At 38.3% G+C, this 10777-nt stretch overlaps 1 protein-coding gene across 1 annotated transcript in view; it reads left to right on the top strand.

Moving 5' to 3' along the window:
* The first annotated feature begins 1512 nt into the window (after nucleotides 1-1512).
* The window catches only part of SYT14 (synaptotagmin 14), a 1344965-nt gene continuing 1335700 nt past the window's right edge, over nucleotides 1513-10777 (top strand). The window contains exon 1 of the mRNA XM_044060278.1: nucleotides 1513-2922. Within this exon, the coding sequence (XP_043916213.1) occupies nucleotides 1605-2922 (1318 nt within the window). The 5' untranslated portion in view covers nucleotides 1513-1604. The remainder of the gene's footprint in view (nucleotides 2923-10777) is intronic.

Genomic DNA, 10777 nt, shown 5'->3' with positions numbered 1-10777 from the left:
TGAATGTGTCTTTATCCTTTTTCTGCCTTGTGACCAGGTTATGGCTGCAATATATCTCAGGACTAGTTCCATTACCCACTTAGCAAACAAATAAGCAAATAATGCACTCACATATACATTTTTAAGCCTTGTAATTTAGCATTGAGACACTAAATGCATTTACAAAGATATTTCACATAAGACCGACCGTGAATTACATAAAAAAGTGTACACTTGAAATATTTTTGTTCTCAAAACAGCATTAACTTTGATTTTGTGTCAAAGATTGACTGGTTCATAGGTAAGGACTAGGCTAGCTGCCCTTGAAGGCCATGTTAAGAGTATCCAGTGTCCCTTTTTGTGCTTGAAATAACCTATACCATTTGGTGGTAGACTGGCCTTACCCATCCCAAGATCGATAATTATATATTACCCCAATGAGAGTAACTGTGATCATACCATAGATAATTTGAGGGGACTCATGCAAGGGATAAAGCTTTTAGGAGCTGCCTTTGTCCATTAGTAGTACAGGGGGGAGTTCTGGTGTAAATGTTCTGTTTCCCATCTGTAGATCTAAGTTGTGTTTGAATATGGACAGGGAATGGGATGAACTTTGTTTTATGTGGATGGGGAGTGTGCGCCATAGCAGTCGTATCCTCTGTGATATATACCTGTCCTTCCAAACCATTCTGTTGATCTTGCAGAATAGGTTTAGATCTCTAGACTTAGTATTTCTGATGCTAACTGACTTGCTGATGTGCAGTAAATCCATCAGTACTGGCTCAGAGGATACCTTGTATGCCAGACACAGGTCACCGCTTAGCGGTTTATAGGATACCAAATATAGTGACAGGGCCTTGAGGTGGTCCATGTAGGACATGTTTATGCCTTGTACCCTTTTAATAAGGCATCTTTGTGGGTGTTCCAGTTGTTGCATGTGTCTGGACAGCTACATGCCAAAGGGGGCATTATAATCAATGATTGGCTTAATGAGGGCTGAGTAAAGGAGGACAATGACATCCCTAGATCTAGACACAATCCCTTTGTTTATAAGCTGCGCAATATAGAAGGACTTTCTTACAACAATAGACACATGTTGGTCAAAAGTACTGCCTGTAGAAATTCTCAAATCCCAAACAACTGGGACAACTCTTAGGTGTGTATTGTCAATGTGGTAGTTCGCTGGGATAGATGACTTCTCAAAGGATACAATAATGCATTTTTGGCATTTAATTTCAGTCCATGATTTTGGACTTAATTTGAGGATTGTGAATAATGTATTAACAGACAATATTTTGTAAGAGATGTGGAGCTATTTTAGGGTCTATATAATGCCACTATAATTCATATATCCTTTGCTGAGTACTTTGTTTCATCAGGTGTCATTCAGTTATTTATTTTGTGGATTAGCCTGTTTATTTTTATAGAAAGAATACTGAAAAGAGATTGTACACATAAAAATAGGAAATTAAGTTGTGTATATTCTTAATATTTAAAACCACTAATTTTAAGTGTATTTACTCATGCAGTGTCTGTGATGGAATGGCAGTAATTGACTACAAAACACACCAAAAAATTTGGGACATCCGAAAATATTGTTGTGCATTGTGAAAAAGATCAAGCAAATGGCATTTTTTAAAAGCTTCCAACAAAGTATAGCCCTTCCATCAGTGTCCTCTTTAGTTGATTCCCTAAGTAACGCAGTAGACGATCTGACTAGTGCTGTGGGAGATGTTGGCTATACTGTGGCTGACTCAGTGACAGAACAAGTGACTAGTATGATACATAGTCTTCGGACAGAACAAGAAACTGAGCAAGATGGAGCAGGAAAACCTAAAGAAGAAAATGCTACACCAGTAGAAAGTACTGCAGAAACTACAACTAAGAAAAAAAAGTCAGACAAACAGAGAGAAAAGGTGAAGAAAGATCATATTACTTTGGATGCTGAAAATTTTATAGATGTACAAAGTGATAGCATGCCTGAGTACAATAAGGGCAAAAGGCATAGGCAGATAAAACGTGAGTCAGCAGTAAATATTTCTGATGGTGATCCAGATATGAAAATGAACGAGTATTCTACAGAACCACATCATTCGATTAGAACTTCTGTTTCTGTAGCAGATAAAAATCATGTTGATGGCACAAAACCAGAAGGAAAAACAACTTTTAAAAACAGCAATGCATCATCAAGGGACTTAAAAGATTCAGAATCTGAAAAAAAACACAAACGCAAAGTAACCAGTTCAGACTCTGGGGATCAGGATAAAGCTTTGTATTCATCTGTCTCTGATGACTGTGAACAAACAGAAAGAGCCAAAGTTCACAAGTCCAAATATAAATCATCGGACTTGAATGAAAGTACTGAATATAATACTAATGTGACTGTAAATTCAAAAGACAAAAGTAATACGTCAAGCAAAAACAAACAAAGTGATGAGTCAAAGACACCTCTTGAGCTAAAAAGGGGTGGGAAACATTGTGGAGATAAAGAAACTAAAACAGATGATTGTGCACTAAGTGGAAAGACATCAGAAATTAAAGGTGCAAATAAAAATGATAAACATGTAACTGATCATTTTGAGGACACTGACCGAGACCATGCTGTTGCTCATAAAGAACTCCCTAACTCAAAGGTAACAGATGGATCCCAAGATAAAGACAGTAAACTGAAAAAACACGAATCAAAGAAAGCTGATAAGATATTGTCTGATAACAGCATGGAAAAAAGGAAGCATGAAGGTGATCATAATGGAAAGGCAACAAAAAACAAGGAAACCAGCAAAATCATTTCCAATGGTGCAAAGTGTTCAGTAAATAAGAATGAGTCAGATTCATCAAAAATAGCATTCAAACAACACCACAAGAAGGATAAAGAGACTAATAACATTACAGAGGAACAAAAACACAAAAAAGAAAGAAGCAGTAAGAAGACATCATCCAAAGGTGAGGTGCTCATATTGGTTTGGTTCTGTTATGATGCTGTGGTTTGACAACTTCTTTTATTATTTCAACAACTCTATTTTTTGTTTCTGAAATAATGTCAGACTGCTATTCATATCTATCTTCAATAAACAACTTTACATTTAAACAAACTGTCTCTTTCTGTCTATAACCTTTCACTTGTTTTCAAAGTATCCTAACACTTTTTTACTCTGTTGTAAATCTCCTTTGCAAAGTTGCATCTGATTTTTTTTTTTTTAAGCTTTGTACTATGTCTGAAATGTGCATGTTTTTCTAAACAGTTTCATTTGCCTTTCCTCATGATGTTGATTTGCATTCTTTGTTAAGTTGGTTAAGCAGGGGAAAATAATTATGAAGACATTAGTTTGCCTCTATTGTAATTGTCAGTTTTGCTCTTCTTGCATGTTTATATACATATTATAAAGTACGACTCTCATGTTCCGTGTGATTTTTAATGTTTATATAATCAATTACTGATGCAGTGGAGCAACAGTTAACATTGTCACCTCACAGCAAGAGGTTCCCCGGTTTGATTCTTGGCTGGGTGCCTTCTGTGCGGAGTCTGCATGTCTTTCCTACGTTTGCATGGGTTTCCTCCCACATTCCAAAGACATGTGTCTGGAGCATTTCTCCTCGGGCCTCCACTGAAAATAGGCTCTGTCCTAGTCAGACTTTCCTGGTCAACAAATGTTAAATAAATAAATTAGTTAATTTTAAACGTGCACAACATGTTCTGTACTATTGTAGGAGAATATATTATTTTTAAAAGTGAATGTACATTTCAAATACAATGGAGGTTTTCAAAATGGTTAACTCAGTAACCCTAGTGATGGGTTTGTACTTCAACAATACTGTGGAGCTAACTAGTGATTCGGAGGCATACTAGAGCTCATTAGCAACGGTTTTGCATGTCTCTGAACTGAACACGTATTACAGCTGGAACAAATGCATTAGTGTTTTCCCATCAAATTACTTGACACTGTGGCTCAGGTATATACACACACACACACACACACACACACACACACACACACACACACACACACACACACACACACTCACTCACTTACTCACTCATACTCACACGCACACACATATTGCTAAACACAGTCACACAGACAGCTGAACAGTCACACGCAGTCACACACACATATACTGTACCAATACAGTCTCATTCATGCTTCTCCAGAAACACAAACACACACGTACATGCATATATTTGCACACACACACACACACACACACACACACACACACACACACACACACACACACACACACGCACACAACCTTGTAGTATTTATCTGCTGCTGCTCTAACTGCCTAAACAGCAATGGTAGACCACCATAAAACAATGTGTTCATTTCTACTGTTGTGTTTTGAAATAGTGTGGAAGAGATTTTCATGGATTCAGTCTACTGCTCTAGTTCGATCCCAGAGTAAGGCTCTGGGGCAGAGCACATAGCTAATTTACAGTAGCTGGGCCCCCATATCGCTGCAGTTGCATGCAGCATTATCAAGTGGACTCTTGTACTATTAATTGCTAGACAACTTGTTGATGTAGCTCTAGAACATTCTTTGAATTTCTCCCTCATAGTGCACTAGAAAGAGGGTTATGTAATGTGCTGTGTGTTTCTGAATACTTAGTGTTTTATCAAACCATCCTAATGATATTTTGAAAGAAAAAAACAAGTTCAGAAAGAGCAGTCTACTGTTTAAATGGTTTCATTTATTTGTTTTTTTTTTTAATTTATTGCATGTAGTGGGTTAAGCCAGATGTATTATTTTTAGCTAAGACCAGGGGCAAGAACATGGAATACAAAAATTGCAGAGTTAAACTTATTAAATTTAAAGTAACATTAATAAGAGGTAAACATTGCCCATACTAGGTAACAATGAATGAGAAATAGTGTCCATATGAACAATACTGAATGAGAAGTTATACACAAAATATATATTTGGTCCAACAAGGATTATGAAAAAATTAAGAAGCTACTTAAGTATATGCCAGTTAAGACACAAACAGGCCTGCTTACATACCCACATACACTCAAGTGAGTGCACACTTATACATACACTCACACACATACAAATATAACATATTACTTCTTTATATGGGGGGTCTTCAGAATGCATTTTGTTCACAGGGAACTAATAAACTTATAACACCACTGGTAATTGGGCATATCCCCTCCTGAGAAGGTTAAAACTGGAGCCTTACTTAAGATAAGTACAAGCAGAGCTGTACATTAAGTGCTTGTCCAGAGTCAAAGATTGTAAGACTGGGGGCACTTCAAACCTTAAATCTTAGATGGGAGGCAATTCAAATCTTGAATCTTAGACTGGGGGCACTTCAAACTTGAATCTTAGTGGGGCACTTCAAGCCCTGAATCTTAGACTAGAGACACATCAAACCTTGTATCTTTGCCTGGGGGCACTTTAAACCTTGAAACTTAGACTAGAGGCGCCTCAAACCTTGTATTTTTGCCTGGGGACACTTTAAACCTTGAATCTTAGACTAGAGGCACATTAAACCTTGGATCTTTGCCTGGGGGTACTTCAAGCATCTGTAGGAAAATCCTCCCTGCCACTTAGTCCAAGGGATAAGAAGGCTTTGCCTGCCCTTGCACTTGGTCTGTGTATAACAGAATGTGGATTGTATTGCTTCTAAAGTTAAACTTATAATGGTTTTCTGTCATGCAGAGATGGAATACCAGGTGGGAGAAGTAATTGAGCTCAGTTTGCATATGAGTGTCCTAAGAGCAAAGTTCATGTTTTTGTTTTACATAAGGGTAAAAAAATGGATAAGGAACATGGTGTTACTCACAGGCAGGGGAGAACAGTATAAATATGTATACTTTGCTGAGGAGTACTTGTGCAGTGTGCCAGGTTTCTGCGATGTAGAGAAATTGCATGGGGACCTGTATTCTACCTGGGTGGTGAAAATATCATTTTCAGACACAGACTAAGGCTTGCAACTGAGGAAAATTGAGCTTGTAGAAGTGTTTCAGCTGAAAACTGATTCTGTTTATAGATTCATAGGTAAGTACTAGGTTAGCTATCCTTGTAGACCATTTTAAACCTAGATAATTTCCTTTATTGAGAATCAAACCTTGTAGTTCTTGTTTGTGAGGTAAACAGCTTAACCATTTTACAAACCCCCAACCCACATGTTCTGGAGTACATTGTTGTGCTTAGTGAGTAAGCCGGGTCCCTAGATACTTAAAATGGGATTGTTCTGTATAAATGATCTGATCTGTTGGGATCCCCTGATGCCCTAAATGTATGTGTGTGTGCAGGTGTGGCAGTTTATTATCTGTTGAGTTTGTGCCAAGTTGATGGTAAGATTCCCTTTCAAGAACCAGATGTGAATACGTCATCCACTCAGCTCCTCCATAGGATGTCAGTCAGTCTCTTGATCCTGCATTGCTTGAGTTTCTCAAGCTTTATTGCACAGGGCTGATGATGCTCATTCTTATACACACTCCAGATAGGAGCAATGCCTTTTTGCTCACATTATAATGTATTTGCATTGAGACTGCAGTCTCCTAGAGAAAGAGCAAAACAGTTTTAGCTTGTCTTTATTTCATTAATCTTTCTTCGAGATGCAGCTGCTTCTGAGTAAGAATAAAGTAAGAAGGTATGGTACTGGGGAGGTGCAGAAAGCTGGCATTTGAATCTTACCTTGTGATGTGTTTGCTTGTAAACTGTACAGTCTTATCTACATGTGTTTTGAGTATATGTTTGTTTGAGCTGTTAAGTTTTGATGCATTTAAGCTGAGGATTTCAGCAATACCTAAGCAATTATAAACTAATTTCCGAGACACAGTATGGCTTTGGACCAACACATGTCATAGCTGCAGCCTAGTGGGTGTCATTGATTTCATATATGACAAATATATTGATGGGATAGTATTTTAGACCTCTCAAAAGCACCTGATGTGGATGATCATAACAGCCTACTGAGTAGTTTGTTAAGCTGTAGTCTGTTACCCATTGGTACCAGATGATTTGTTACACAGAACGTAGGTACCAGTCAAGTATATTGAATAATGCAGTCTCATCTCCATTGCAGTAATGCAAGGGGTCCCTTATGGCTCAGTGTTAGGGCAGTCTTTATCAATAGTATCACAAGTCTTTGTGGAGCTGTTAAACTAAAGTAATAATCAGATAACACATCCAGCCATCTCCCTTACTGATACAAATACATCTGTCTCATTAATACTGTGCTACAGCACAGCTTCAAATGTTTGCAGTCATGCCTTTCAACTGTAGGACTGCACTTTACTGATGGGAAGAAAGAAACTCAGCTCTTGGCTGACAAATGCCATGTTGTAGATACTCCCTTGTCCATTATGATTTTACTAGACATTCTTATCACCTCGTCTTTCAGTATTTCAGGAATTCACCACTAAATTACCAGGAATTATTTTATTTATTTATTTATCTATTTTAATTAACTGCCTTAGCTGACCATCAGTTGCCAACAGTTCCTGTCCTGCTTCAATGTCTCCTCTGGACCCAACTTTGCCTCCCCAGAGCTCTACTCGGCCCAAGTCCAGGACCAGTAATGAGATTGAAGATGCTGGTTCAGCATCATAGTGCTGTTGGGTTCATACCCTAACACTACCACCCTGTGGCTGTCTTGCAGACCCTGCTATGGATGCCCTTAGGAGGTGCATGTGCACTTCTGACCATGTGCAACTGACTGACCAAGTGATACAGTACTAACAGCACTGAGCTTGCTGGTCTCTTAATGCTGTTATTGCAGCAAGCCTAGGCTGCCTCTCTCAACCAAGGACGAGTATATTAGCATCAGCCACTCACTCCCATTCTCCCCCACTGGGTCCCTCCTGCATTTTTGCTGCCAGTTGAACATATGTTATGTGGAGCACAGTCAGAGATGTATCCCTCTCTGCCATGGTGCTGATTGCTAAATTACTAGTAGTTATTACTGATAACCAGAGGATGTTTCACTTCTGTGTAATGTTTTTTTTTTTACCAAAAGCAACAAAAAATATGATTTCCAAGGGTAAACCATTGCTTCTTCCATGTGAAAGGCAAACTACTACTGCAGTAATATACTTACTTTCCTCATTTTTTATTCAGCACACCTGCTCAGTAACTTGCATTCATGATGAAAGAAAGCACAGACTTGTATTAGCATACAATAAATTTCAAGATTTGCTTGAGGTCATCATGGAAAAATACTTCATTACCTTTCATTACTTAACCTAAGCTGGCTTGAATTTCAGCATTACCTATCCTCTATACAGCTAACTTTTGCCCATAGATTAATGTATACACCCAAGTGTCAAGTGTTAGCCAACACCCTAACTTGGTATAACCCTTGGCAGGTGTTCTGGTCCTCTACTGGTTGCTTCATACATATCCTAAAATCCACAAATAGGAGTAGAGATGCTGCTTTTCTGAAGCCTTCTGCCAAGTGCCGGAGCAGTATTTTTTAGTGTAAGATTTAGATCAAACAGCCACTTATTTCAGCTGAAAAGGCACCTATAGTGTAACATAAAGCTTGTATTCTGCTGCTTCCATATATGCTTTTCCCAATTATATCCAGTAATTTTCAGCTGATTGCATAGTAGGCTTTTGTTAGTAGTAAAGAGATGTGTTAGCTCAACTAGATATCTGTTTTATCTGTGTATATAATGTCAGCTCTTTGTTTTAAAATAAGAAACTATGAGAGCTTAGCTAGATTTGTATTTTTAATTTATTTGAGTACCCAGTTAATAATGTCATCACATATGTGTCTATTTATTTGTTTTCCTTTTTTTTAGGTGTTTTTCCCCCTTCTGCCTGCTGACCATCAAGCCTCCCTCTGTTGGACTTTAACTCCTTCATTGCCACATTATAGGGAGTCTTTTGATCTACTTAACTAAGAGGAGACCAGAGAGGCCATTGTCCACGCAGGCACTGGAAGTTTATGCTTTTGCTGGCATCCTGGCAATGAGAGCATTTTTGTATAAGTCCTTAACCCCAGCCCCTGAGTACAGGAGAAGGCTACACTCATCACCACAGTAGCTCACAGAGTTCTTGTTCTGTAAGTGAACACTCCAGTGCACTGGCTAATCGGGACTATCATTGGGCGGTTGCTTGGTGAGCATACACCTGACACCAAGATGTCCGCTGCAATGCCATCTTTCATCTGAGGGATAATGGCTGTGTGCTTCCTGCTTAGCCTCACCTTTCCTTCCAAGATGGGCACATCTACTGTCTTACCAGTGCCATCAAACACCCAAGCCACTAACTGACCTAAGGTTAGCTGTGCTGTAGGAATGAGGGTTATCCCTGTATGCCATAGTGATGACTTGTGTCTGCCTAGTTATAGCAACTGATTGCTTTGTTTATGTCTGGAGTTTTTCTCCTTGAGACTCCACTGAAGATGGAATCTTTCCTGTTGGATATTACTGGTCAATAAGTGCATGTAAGTTAGTAGATAAATAAGTGGAACACAGTCTTGTGTACGATTAAACTTAAGGTGTCAGATTCTGGCTTCTTAGGTTGATTCAAGGCATTTGGCTTGATAAAAATTAAAAGTATGAATTAATTCAATGTATGTGACTTCAAGTGAGTCAGGAATTTAACTCTTATGTAGGTAAAAGATGAGTTCACTGCAGACATCTCTTAGAAACAAAGAGCAAAAATTCAAGCAATTTACAACGGGGGATTAATGGCTAAACTTACAGCATTAATGAACATTTGGACCACTGGCAGTGATGCAGATGTTGGCTGGAAAGGTACCAGAACACCTCAGGATACCAGACAGAAGACTTTATCTGTGACCTTTCAAGCCTGGTTTGATCTTAATCTTGCAACATCCCACTTCTGTTTTGCATACTTTGAAAGGCAAGTAGTGAATCTGTATCATGACGTGTCTCTGAAATGACAGAAAAAAAAAGACACAGTTACACTGCATCAGAGAAAACTTCATTTACACTCTTCTCCTTTAATATTGCATGTTTGAGCAGTCTGGTGCAAAATTAAAGCAGAGTATGAAGAATGTTTCTGATCACCAATGAAAATATTTTCAATAAAATTAGTCAGTAGCTGTCCTACAGTGTAAACCACTAGACATATTGGGGTGGACAAATAAAAGAGGGGTGTAATATAAAAAATAAGGGAATGTGTGATTTCTTTATTCCATCCAAAGTAATGATATCACAAAGGCAGCAAACAGTACTTGCAGACATGGTCACCTAGGTTGTAACAAAGCAGCAAAGCTGCTGTGATTGTAAAAAATCCACGATCAATGTTGGTATTTCAGGCAACCTTTGCAAAGGGTAGTTTATGCTGAAGATGTCCCCTGGCAGCCAACCAGATATTTTTTACTTTATTTTAGTCATACAGCTAGATAGCAGCATTGAGGTTATAATAAGCAATATTATTTTGAAAAAAAGAATACATATTTGACACAACTTTTAGCATAATTTCAGAATTGCCCATCTCTACATTTGTGGAAGTGAGCCATCAATAAGGCTGACAGAGATGAAACAAGTGACAGACAGTACTAAGTTTTTCTCCATTGGCAGACAAGCTCATTATATGCCCACAAACGTATTTATTGTAACTCCAAGGTCACAAAATGTTTTCTGTGTTACTGCAGTGGGTATCTTTTCTCCACATTGGTATGATCTCAGAAGTAGAATAAATAAGTAGGAGAGGTAAACAAAGTGAAACTCACATGGGGGGGGGTGATGCATGAGGCTTGTTCTTTCTTGCAAGAACAATAATTTGTCAAATGCAAACAGAGTTGCATAAGTGAGCTTTTATATTTTTCGTAGAATATGCACACACAATTTATTTTTTGAAACAGAGAGAA

This window comes from Protopterus annectens, chromosome 1.part0 (assembly GCF_019279795.1).
Source record: "Protopterus annectens isolate FY-2018-M chromosome 1.part0, PAN1.0, whole genome shotgun sequence".
Taxonomy (NCBI): Eukaryota; Metazoa; Chordata; order Ceratodontiformes; family Protopteridae; genus Protopterus; species Protopterus annectens.
This window is presented reverse-complemented; position numbering and strand designations above follow the sequence as displayed.